General features: G+C 47.2%; 1 protein-coding gene across 3 annotated transcripts; it reads right to left on the bottom strand.

Moving 5' to 3' along the window:
* Nucleotides 1-228: 228 nt before the first annotated feature.
* Nucleotides 229-8278, bottom strand: PGLYRP2 (peptidoglycan recognition protein 2; the record flags this gene model as incomplete). 3 transcript variants are annotated; one of them, XM_080935828.1, is made up of 4 exons in its annotated part: nucleotides 229-298; nucleotides 3057-3267; nucleotides 4173-5180; nucleotides 8215-8278. In XM_080935828.1, 4 exons carry the CDS (start codon nucleotides 8276-8278, stop codon nucleotides 229-231), a joined length of 1353 nt encoding a protein of 450 aa, XP_080791954.1. The 3 variants fall into 3 exon arrangements, with proteins under 3 accessions (XP_080791954.1, XP_080791953.1, XP_080791955.1); XM_080935827.1 differs by lacking the exon at nucleotides 229-298 and adding an exon at nucleotides 2119-2418 and having other exon boundaries at nucleotides 3086-3267; XM_080935829.1 differs by lacking the exons at nucleotides 229-298; nucleotides 3057-3267 and adding an exon at nucleotides 2119-2418 and having other exon boundaries at nucleotides 4300-5180.
* Between the last annotated feature and the right edge of the window lie 3142 nt (nucleotides 8279-11420).

An 11420-nucleotide genomic window follows, 5' to 3' on the forward strand; every position in this document is an offset into this window, starting at 1 on the left:
CAGATCTCTGTGAATTTGAGGCCAGCCTGGTCTACAGAGTGAGTTCCAGGACCAGGCTACACAGAGAAATGCCGTTGTGAAAATACAATTAAAAAAAAAATCAAAACCAAAAAACCTCTTGCTTATGAACTAGGTGCTCTCCCACTGAGCCACACACGCTTTGCTTGTATTTTGGTTTCTGAGGAAGATTTCCTTTCAGTGGTCCCTTTGTTGGAGATCTGTGGTTGCTCAAAGGATCATCAGGGATAGTGCCTCCTGGATCTGCAAGGGTCCCTCCAAGAGGTTCTTAGTTTTCAACCTAGAAGAAGTAAGAGGATAGGAGACTCAGGGTGTACGTATGGCTGGGTCTGCCCTCCTGGCTATGGAATCTTGAATATAGGTCAGGATGGGGCCCCGAAGTGAAGGAGTGGATGCAAAGCTGACCGTAGCAGGGTATGGTGGGAGGCCGAGGCAAAATGATTTGGGCTCATCTTGGACCAGCTGTGGCCCAGGCCTTAAGCTTTTAATCCCAGCACTCAGGAGGCAGAGGCAGGTAAATCTATGCATGTTAAAGGCTACACAGTGGAAACCCTGTCTCAAAAAAAAAAAAAAAAAAAAAAGCTAACCCAGGTTACACAAGTCCAAGTCCCTATTGAGATAAACCAAACCAAACTCAAACCTGTCTGAGGCAAGGGCAGGCGGATAAACAGCTTAATGAAACAGGAATGGCAACATATAGGTAAGTAGAGGCTGGAGGATCTGAAGTTAAAGATCATACACACACACACACACACACACACACACACACACACACACTCACTCACTCACACCCTGGTTGGGCTATGGAAAAACCTTGTCTCAAAATTAAAGCAGCGGCTGGGGAAATGGCTCAGGCAGCAAAGTACTTGCCTTGCAGATATCAGGACCTGAGTTTGATCCTCGGAACCCACATAAGGATGCTGGGAAAAGTGGACCTTTCAGTCCCAGCACTGGGGATCTGAGGACAGGAAGACCCCGTGGACTACTAGCCAGCAAGCCTAGCCTGTTTAGTAAGCTTCAGTCTGAGGAGAAACCCTGTCTCAAAGGAGGCAGGTGCCTTTCCTGAGGATAACACTGGAAACTGTCTTTAATACTACAGACACACACGCATGCACATACACATGTACACGCACTCACACATACTAAAAAGAAGAAAAAAAGAAGGCAGTAGCAGTTGGACATGATATACTTCAAGAGCCTGCAACCCTAGCACTTGAGGCAGAGACAGGAAGGTGGCGGGGGTGGAAGCCAGTCTGAGCCTCACAGTGAGTTCCAGGCTAGACTGGGTTAGACTTTGTTTCACAAATAAACAAAACAGACTTAGGTAATGTGACCATCCCCGTGTGGTTAGTTAGTGGTAGAAATCAGAGGCTCGGTGAGATGTTTAGTCTGGTTGCGCCGGCTAGGACTAGAGTAATGTAAGCATGCTCAGGAGTCGGGGAGGCAGAGGGTATGGAAAACCCTCAGGGTTGAGATGAACAGAGAGCATCACAGGAGTAGGGACTGGACTGAGGTTTTGCCAACAGAATAATTTGGATCGAAGGGTTACAAGGTAGGTTAGGGTTGTATGAGCAGAAGCCTTCACAAGAGGCTGGAGTGAGCTCTAAGCTGGGTGTCCTGGCATAAGGTAGTGTAGGCAGGAGGGTTTTATCTTGGGTACTGTCATATTGATTTTAAAAAAAGTTTTAATTTGGTAGTAAGGACCTAAGACAAGTTACTCTTCAGATGAGGGTGTTGAGTAGTAGCATCGGGCCACAATCACGATGAGGCCCTGGAGAGAGAGAAACTTGAGTTCCAAAACACCCCAGGAGTTCCTGGTTGCAGCTGTTAGAAGGAGGCTGAAAGGCAACAGTGGTTTGGGGAGAGAGCTGGGCAGAAGTCTGTACTCTAACAAGTATAAGTAAAGAAGGCCAGACAGCTCACAGGGGTGGCAGCAGAGGAGTTAGAGATCAGGCTGGGGCAAGGCCAGGGCTGAAGTTGTGTCATCGGAATCCAGGGCAAATGATGCCATGGAGGGAGACTGAAGGCTGTGCCTGAGTCATGCTTCCAAGGTGCTGGGGTGACAGGCTAAGCTCAGGCACAGGGACAAGCAGACTCACCTCAGTGAAGTGAGGCCAGGTGCGCAGCAAGTTGAAGAGCGCGTTCCCGGGGCAGTCGGTGGTGCGCACTAGCTGGCGGTGGCCGAGCAGCTTGTAGTCTGGTCGCAACAGACCTGCGCGAATTGCGCAGCTCGGGAGCAAGTCGCGCACCGTGTTCAACGCAGCTTCGCTGGGCAGTGACCCAGTGTAGTTGCCCACGAAGGCCACACCGAAGCCGCGGGAGTTGTGGCCGCGCGTGTGCGCTCCTACCCAGTGCCAGCCACGACCCTGGTACACATAGCCGTCGGAGCCTACCACGAAACTGTGGAGGGGAGGGGGTGTTTAGGCTCAGCAGTGCTGTGTCCCCGTGCCTTCCAAGTACAGCACACTGCTTCTGTTTCATCCAATTAAAGATCGTTTGAACACCAAGTGCAAACCCAGAAACCGTTCTTTCTTGAAAATGGTGCAGAATACTCCAATCAAAGAATTCAGAGAAAGAATCAGGCAGAACTCTCTGAGACTACCTTTTTCCATATAGCTCCAGCCCTGCTGAGACATTGTTTTGGTAGAGGGAGGAGGAGGAGGAGGAGAAGGAGGAGGAGGAAGCTGTGGTGGCCTAAACTTTTAATCCTAACACTCCGGAGTTCAAGGCCAAGCTGGTCTACAGAGCTCCAGGACAACTAGAGTTACATAGAGAAAACCCTGTCGAAACAAAACAAAACAAAACAAAGCAAGCTTTTTCCTTTTGGAATCTACCCCTAAGAACCAGTCACACCCTTATTCACTCTTTTACTCTTCTCTCTTTCCCTTGTGGGATTCATAGCCCCACCCCAATCTTGGACCACAGCCTGGTTCTTAACCACGCCCACCACAGATCCTTTAACTGCTTGCGCATTTCTGCCCACTCCTACTCCCTGCCTTCCAGTCCCTCCCACAGTGGACTAGGCCGGGCCCGCCTACCTGTAGCCGATGTCATCCCAGCGGCGCACGTCCTGGTGGAAACGCTGCATTGAGCGCATATCAGCGGCGCACCTCTGGAAGGTGGTGCAGGGGGGTGCTGGCACGTACGTGTGATGCACATATAAGGATTCGAGTGGCAGCTGGGTTGGCGTTGGGTGGCCTCGGTAGGGCGCCGCTCCCCAGCGGCAGCGGGGGTGAATGGCTGGGCATCCTTCAAGAGCAAAGGAGCATCAGACTTTCATCATCAAGCATTTCCTTCTGGAGGACTGAATCTCTACTAAAACGAACCTGTGGGCATTCATCCGGCCCCCAGGATTTGACAAGCGTCTAGTTTTGGGCTAGGGAGAGGGCTGAGAAAGGCATACACAAGATGGAAGACGGACAGACAGACAGACAGGCAGACAGATGGATGGTAGGTAGATAGGTAGGAAGGCAGGTTGGTAGATATACAGGTAGATACTTGATAGCTACATAGGTGGAATCCACTATATGTCCTTCCAGGAGAAAACCCAGAAGCATAAGTATGGTAGTGCATCCCTGTTAATCTCAGCACTTGAGAGATTAAGGAAGGGGGCTTTCAAGTTCAAGACCTGCCTGGGCCATATATATATTATATATATAATATATATATATAATAAAGAGGTTAAAAAACAATCAGCCGTCGCGATGACTTCCAATTGTATGCTTACTCTTGTGTGTGGAAGGTGGGGGTGGAGTCCAAGGTCTCATGTAGCCCAGGCTGCCCTAGATATATATTCAAGGATGACCTTGAACTTCTGATTATCCTGCCTCTACCTCCCAAGAGCTAGGATTATCAGCACGCACCACGGACAATTTGCTGTGGTGATAGGAATCAAATGCAGAGTCTTTCTTATGCATACGCTCTGCCAACTGAGTTACACCCCAAGCCCTCTATAAAACGTTAAAAAAAAATCATATAAACTCTCACTCGTTCTTCAAGGACCAACTCTAGCATTTCATTGCCCATGAAGTTGTCCTTATCTATATAGACTCGGATGTCCCCCTGGATTTTCAGGGCCCTGAATCCTGCTGATCTAGGGGGATCACAGTAGGCTGGAAGTGTCTATTTATGAGGGGCCAAGGGAAACTCCTTACCCAAGAAAGCCTCAGTGAACTCCTTGGCAGCAAAGGTGGCTACCTCAGCCAGCTGTTCTTGGCTCATGTTCTGAAACTGCAGATGTCCTGACTCCAGTTTCTGTAGCAGGACTAGGGTCTTCCATACTTGCTGGGCCAGGGTGGGGGCTGAAGTCAAAGCAGCCCCGTTCTGCCTTCGGAAGTTGCTTCGGAACACTGGATCTCCATCCACCCCAGCTCCGTAGTACTCTCTCAGCAGCTGGCTGAGGGGTGGGCGGGGCCTAGGGATCCGGCTCAAGTGGTTCCCAAGGAGAGCTCCATCCAAGGCACCATTGAGGAAAGCCATGGTGAGCCTAGAGGCCTTGGGGTCCAAGAGTGTGAAGACCCTGGGGGCAGAAAGCTGGTCCCAGCAACCCTCAGTTCCCAGGCCAGGAGGACTCCGAGTCTGGGACCTGTGGAGGAAGGCCAGACCTAAGTCTCGAGCCAAGGTGATGGCCAGGAGTCTGTCCACAGTGGTGGGGGCCTTGGCTTTGTCATTTGGTAAAGTGGCTTCAACATCTGGAGAAGAGGCATTTGTAAAGGCATCCATGAGTCCTGACCAGATGGTCCCAATATTGGTCAAGGTGTCTCCAGTATCGCAAAGGATGTCCAGGCAATCTGAAGGCAAGTTAGCAACACCGTGACCCTGTAGGCCGGCCTCTAGCCCAACCAGCAGAGGTTTCACGGCTACAGTGGAGCCATCGGGTGCCAGCACCACTCCAGACTCCCGTCCACTGTGTACATCATGTTGGGCTACCTCAGAAATCAGGCTTTGAAGCTCCAGGCTGAGTGAGTGAGGCTCTGGCTCTGTAGTGTTGGGGCTTGGTGCCTTCAGCAGCAAGTGCTGGTGAAGGGAATTGTGGGGGATGTAGTTCTTGGCTGACAGAATCCACGCAGAGGCAGTGGCGCTGGTCTCAGTCACCAGTACCTTTTGCTCAAGTTCAGCAAGGACCTGGATGATGGAGTCCATGACCAGGGGCAAGGGGGAGGCTGCAGAAAGAAAGAATGAGTCAGCCCAGCAACGCAGCTTCATTTGCTCTGGAACGTTCCTCTGTTCACGCACGTCCCATTTTCCTAGTGTTCCCAGTTCTTCATCTGACACCGCTGTGATTAGCACTACCGTTGCATAGAGGAGGAAGTGAAGCACCCAGACTATTACCTTCTGGTTAAGGAGGTAGGACTGTCTGAGCCCTGGGGAGCCACGGCAAGACTATGAGCAGGAGAGAGGCCTGGCCAGGTTAATCATTTGTAGTGGTTTAAATAAAAATATCACCCAAAGGCTCGTAAATCTGAACCATTGGTCGTTAGGGAGTGATGCTATTTGAGAAGGATTACGGGGTGTGTCCTTGTTGGAGTAGGTGTGGCCTTGTAGGGGGGAGTGTGTCCCTGGGAGTGGGCTTCAGAAGCTCAAGCCAGGCCCAGTGGCTCTCTCTCTCCTTCCTGCTGCCTACGGATGAAGTTGTAGAACTCTCAGCTCCTCCAGTACCATGTCCATGTGCCATGCTTCCTACCATACTAAAAATGGACTGAACCCCGGAACCTGTAAACCAACCCCAATGAGATGCTTTCCATGCTATGGTCATGGTGTCTAGTCACAGCAATAGACTGAGACATCATTCTAAAGTTGTCCTTTGGGCTAACCGGACAGAATCGAATTTTCAAGGTGCTTGTAGAAAGAGGGGCAGACAGTGTAGAGGTGAGTGAGGAAGGTGGCTGAGAGCACAGGGGTAGCAATGAACAGGAAGCAGGCAGAATTTCTATACATGTAGGAATAAAGGCAGGTAATTTAAAAATTACTGTTGTTTTAACAATAATTTGTAGTATTTATTACTGTTTAATAACAACTTATTTATAATATTATTATACTTTCATTATATTTAGAAATATATTATTTAATATATAATTTATAATGATATAATTTGTGGTGATTATACTTAATTTAAATAATAAATTATAAACAATTTATTGCTTAATTATTTAATAATCATTTTTATTATTTACAATAACATGTGTGTATCTATGTGCATACGGAGGGCAGAGCTTTTGGATATGCTGGAGCTGCAGTTACCAGTGGTTGCCGTTACAGTGTAGGAGCTAGGAACAGAGTAGGCCGTCTGTAAGAGCACTGCACCCTTGTAATCACTAAGCCATCTCTCTAGCCCAGACAGCCAGTTTTTGGTGATAGATTAGACTTGGGAAGTTTTATAAAGAGAAAAACATTTTGAAGGATACATATATGAGTACACTGTTGCTATCTTCAGACACACCAGAAGAGGGCATCAGATCCCATTACAGATGGTTTGAGCCACCATGTGGTTGCTGGGAATTGAACTCAGGACCTCTGGGAGAGAGCAGTCAGTGCTCTTAATGGCTGAGCCATCTCTCCAGGCCCCTAAAACCTTCTAAAACTCCTAAATGACAAGAGAAGTTTATAAAAGCAGTAGCAATTGTAAGGAAGAAGAGACTCTCCATACAGCCAACCTGCACGCAAGTTCAGCAGGGAGCGCCAAAGGTGCAGCCATTTTTCATGCTGAGGATGGGTTTTTTGGTGATGTAGCTGCTTTAGAGTCACCCATATACCTATAAATAACCCCAATAAACTCACTGGTTAAGTGATAGATTTTCTTTGGTCTAACATCAGTGCCCTATTTGGTGTGTAAGATGTTCATTATTGTCTCTGAAGTAATCACATAACAGCTAGGAAGCAAGGTGGCTCATGCCTGTAATCCCCTCATTTAAAAATGCTGAGGCAGGAGGATCACAGCAAGTTCAAGACTAGCCTGAACTACATAGTTTCCTGCCATCCTGGCTACAAAGTGACATCTTGTCTCAGACAAACACACAGACAGATGAACAGACAAACAAATAACTTAATAGGAGGTAGAGAATGGGTTTTTCCTTCTTTAAGAAAGAGAATCTAAGCCAGGCACACTGGAACATATCTTTAATCCCAGCAGAGGAAGGCTAGTCTCTGAGTTTGAGTCCAGCCTGGTCTATAAATCAAGTTGCAGGACAGCCAGAGCTATAGTAAGACCCTATCTTGAAGAAAAGAAGGAAGGAGGGAAGGAAGGAAGGAAGGAAGAAAGAAAGAAAGAAAGAAAGAAAGAAAGAAAGAAAGAAAAGAAGGAAGGAAGGGAGAAAGAAAGAAAAAGAAAAGAAGGAAGGAAGGGAGAAAGAAAAAAAAGAAAAGAAAGGAAGAAAGAAGAAAAAAGAAAAGAAAGAAAGAGAAATCAAGAACGAACGAAAGAGAGGGATGCAGGCAGGGAAGGAGGGAGAAAAGAAACAAGTGGAAGCTAGTTTGGTTTCCAGCAGAATCAGGGGATGTTGAATAATTGCTAATGTTTATTTAACTATTCACCTTGTGCCAGACATATTTCAGTGACATATCTGACTTATTTAATCCTCATAAAACATTATAAGGTATATCTGATTGGCTTCCTGTTACAGATGAAGCATCTGAAATGGAAATGTCATATTAGCTGCTTCAGGTTACCCAACTAGGAAGTGGAGGAGGTATGGTTTGATCTGGGAAGGTGGGTTGTTCTGTTTGCTGTAGGGGCTTGCTATATAGTGAAGGCTGGCCTCTAACTCATTACATAGTTAGTCCAGGCTGACCTCAAACTCATGATCCTTCCGCTCCAGCTCCCTATGTATTGGAAATACAGACAAGTGTTTTCATACCCAGAGCCTCAAGGTCATTTTAATCCCAGTGTCTGGAATCAGTGCTCTTTTGTGAGCAATACGTCCTATAACTTTGCTCTTTGTTCTATAAAATATCCTTTCTCTCCTGCTTCTCAACCAAACCCAGCTCTCCTTCCTCCTATCCAGGTTCTGCGAATCTCTTTTCCAGGAAACTATCTTTAAGTTTTGCTTTCAGGTCCCCAGGTCTTTCTGGCATCCTCTTCCTTAACTCTGTGGGGCTGGGAAAGTGTAAGGTGCCGTTCACTGAGACCCTGACTGAGCCTTGCTTGGCCCACTAGGGTCGAACGACCCCTCCCCCTCGGGCCTCTGCCTTTGGACTCACCTGTCCCTGGCTCCGGCCACAGCAACAATCCAAGCACAATCCAGAGGACACCCCAGGCCTTCATTTTGGGGCTCCAGTTCCAAGGCACAGACCCCAGCAGTGAACCTCTGAGGCCCTAGGGGAATAGAGGTATGAGAATTAACCTGCGCTACCAAAGTGCCGCAGGACAGAAGTGACCCTAGCCGAGTTAAGGGAGTGTGGGAGTAGAGAGCTTGGGTCAAGGTTATCTGGTCTCAAAGTCTCCATCCTGTCCTGTCCCCGCCCAGAGTGACATAGTAACATGATGGGTCAGCAAGACAGGTCCGTGCCAAAAGCCTGTAGACTGGGAAGTTTAAACTCCAGAAAAATTTAAAAACGTAACCAATTATTATTATTATTATCATTATCATTGTTATTGTTATTATTATTTTGGTGTATTGGGGATTAAACTTGGGGTGATATGCAAGCTGGGTCAGCAGCTTTGAGCTATATCCCCAGCCTCCCTTTGCTACAGCTTATCTTATGTTATTTGTTCTAAAATAGTTTTAAAAGACTTGAGTGAGTTCCGGGACAGCCAGAGCCACACAGAGAAACCCTGTCTCAAGATTTTTTTTTAATTAAAAATATATATTTAAATTAAAAGGTATTTGATAGGCTATTTTTCTGCAGATGAAATGAACCAATTCAAGCCAGATAGGAATATATTAAAGGCAGGTTTGTTGGGCAGCTGCTCCCAGTGAGTTCATTAGCTCTAAAGGACCAAGACCTGGGAAATCACTGTGCGGGGTGGTGGGGAGCAAAAAGAGAGAAGGGGCAGAAGAGAGGAGAAAGAGTGGGGTGGGTGGTGAGTGGGGAGAGACCAAAATGTTTGGATTACATAAGGAAGAACCTCTGGGGGGAAGGGCAGCCCAGCCCTAGGCTGGAAAGTTCAGGGTTGGGGGCAGGGTTTTCCAGGTAGGGACTGAGGGGTGTTGGGAGAACCTGGAGGCCAGGTCTGATTTGATATGTAAAATGTGCACCACTTCAGGCCCTGGTCCTATGCCCCTCCCCCTCAATAAACCTGCTTTCCAGTGAACCTTTCTTCAATATGTTCTAATTTGGCTCGAATTGGCTCATTTCACCTTCGGGGAAATAACTCATCAGTGTCATTATTATCATGACTATGTGTGTTTTGTGTGCCCATGAGATGAGTGTGGTTGTGTGTCTGTACTACGGTTTGCAAGTGAAGGTAACAGAATAACTTTTGCAAGTCAGTTTTCTCCTTCCACAGAGATCTAGAGAGAGAGCTCTAGTTGTCAGGCTTTGCCCCTTATTTTAATTGTGTTCACGTGCTTATATTATGTATGTGTGGGTTTTTTGCTGGAGGGCCATGCCTCTGAAAAACAGGTCATTGGATTCCCTGGAACTGGAGTTACAAGCTGTTGTGAGCCACCTGATTGATGTAGGAACTGGATCTAGCTAGATCTAGGTCCGATGAAAACTGTGCTCTTAACCTCTGAGCCGTCTCTCCCGCTATGTGTGCGTATGAATGTATGTGTGTATGCATGTATGCATGTAAGTATGTGTGTATGTATGTATGTGTGTATGTATGTATGTGTGTATGTATGTGTGTATGTATGTATGTGTGTATGTATGTATGTGTGTATATTCATCATCTCTCCAGTCTTCCTTCCTTCCTTCTTTCCTTCCTTCCTTCCTTTCTCTTCCTTTTTTCCTTCCTTTTCTTTCTTTCTTTCTCTCTCTCTCTCTCTCTCTCTCTCTTTCTTTCTGAGTCTCATCCAGCCGTTATTTACTTACTTACTTATATATTGAGACAGTCTCATGTAGCCCCGGCTGGTTTTGAGCTCCTGATACTCCCATCTCCACCCCCGCCCCAGTCCTGGTATTATAGGTGTGTGCTGCACATTGCTATGTTTTTACATCTTATTTTGGGACAGGCTGTTGTTATGTGGCCCAGGCCTGCCTCAGAGTCAGGGTCCTCCTACCTTAGACTCTTAAGTGTTGGGATTTTAGGTGTGGACTACCAATGTAGTTTAAATTCGGCACTTTCTTAGGAGTGATGCTTTGAAGTCAATCCAGTAAATTCTGCCCAAGTCTCAGAAGTGACAGCCCTGTAGCTACCATTAGATGACACTCTCAGCTGCCTGATAGGACAGGCTATGCTGAGCAAGGTGGGGGCTTGTTTCTGTTATCTGAGATATTTTTCTTTTCATTTCTCTTTTCCTTTCTTCTTTCTTTCTTTTTCTTTTTCTTTTTTAAAGACAGGATCTTACTATAAGCCCCCAGAACTTTTGCTGTGTAGACCTGGCTGCCTTCAAACACAAAGGTGGCTTGTTTCTGCCTCCTGAGTGCTAGGATTAAAGGCACCATCATACCCAGAGACATCCATGAATTTTGAAGGAACAGAGATAGATATGTTTTGGCTTACAGTTTCAGCCGTCGTAATTCTTGGTCAGTTGGTTGGCCTTGCTGCTCTGGGCCTTTGAGGAGAGAGGAACGTCTGATGGAGAGAGCTGCTTACCTCACTATAAACCGAGATGCAAGAACGGAGAACAAAGGGGTCAGGGTGCCTCCCGCTAGCCCTCTCCTGGCACCCCATGCCTTTAACACATGGGCCTTCTGGGAACCTTTCATATCTACATTCTAGTAAGCAGAGAGAGGAAGCCTGTGGTTAGAGCAACTCTCCTCTTCTGTGCTGCACACACATCCCCACCCCCTGCGCCACAGGATGCTGGAGAAGTCAGTGTCTTCCTCATCTTCCTCAGCTTTTAGTCTCTTCCTTCCTCTCTTCCCCCTCCCTCTCTCCCCCTCCCCTCCACTTCCCGCTCTCTTTACGTGTACATGCATGGTGCATGTGTGGCAGAGGACTGTGAAAGTCAGTTTTCTCCTTCTACCGTGTGGGTCCCCGTCATCAAATTCAGGTCATCAGGCTTGGAGGCAAGTGCCTCTACACACCGAGCCATCTTATTGGCCCTGGTTTTTTAAAGTCTGAGAGTGTGCGTGTTTATATGTGTATGTGTGTGTATGTATGCTCATGTGTGTATGCACACTCATGGTGACAGGAGAATATCTGTATTTTCCTCTATCCCTGTTTGCTTTATTGTCTGGAGACAGGGTCCCTTCCTGAACCAGGAGATCACTGGGCTAGGCTGCCTGCGAGTTCCCGGGCTCTCCTGTCTATCTCTGCTTCCAAGTGCTGGGTTTACTTGCTTTTTAACATGGTGGAA

This window comes from Micromys minutus (genome assembly GCF_963924665.1).
Source record: "Micromys minutus genome assembly, chromosome: 22".
NCBI lineage: Eukaryota > Metazoa > Chordata > Mammalia > Rodentia > Muridae > Micromys > Micromys minutus.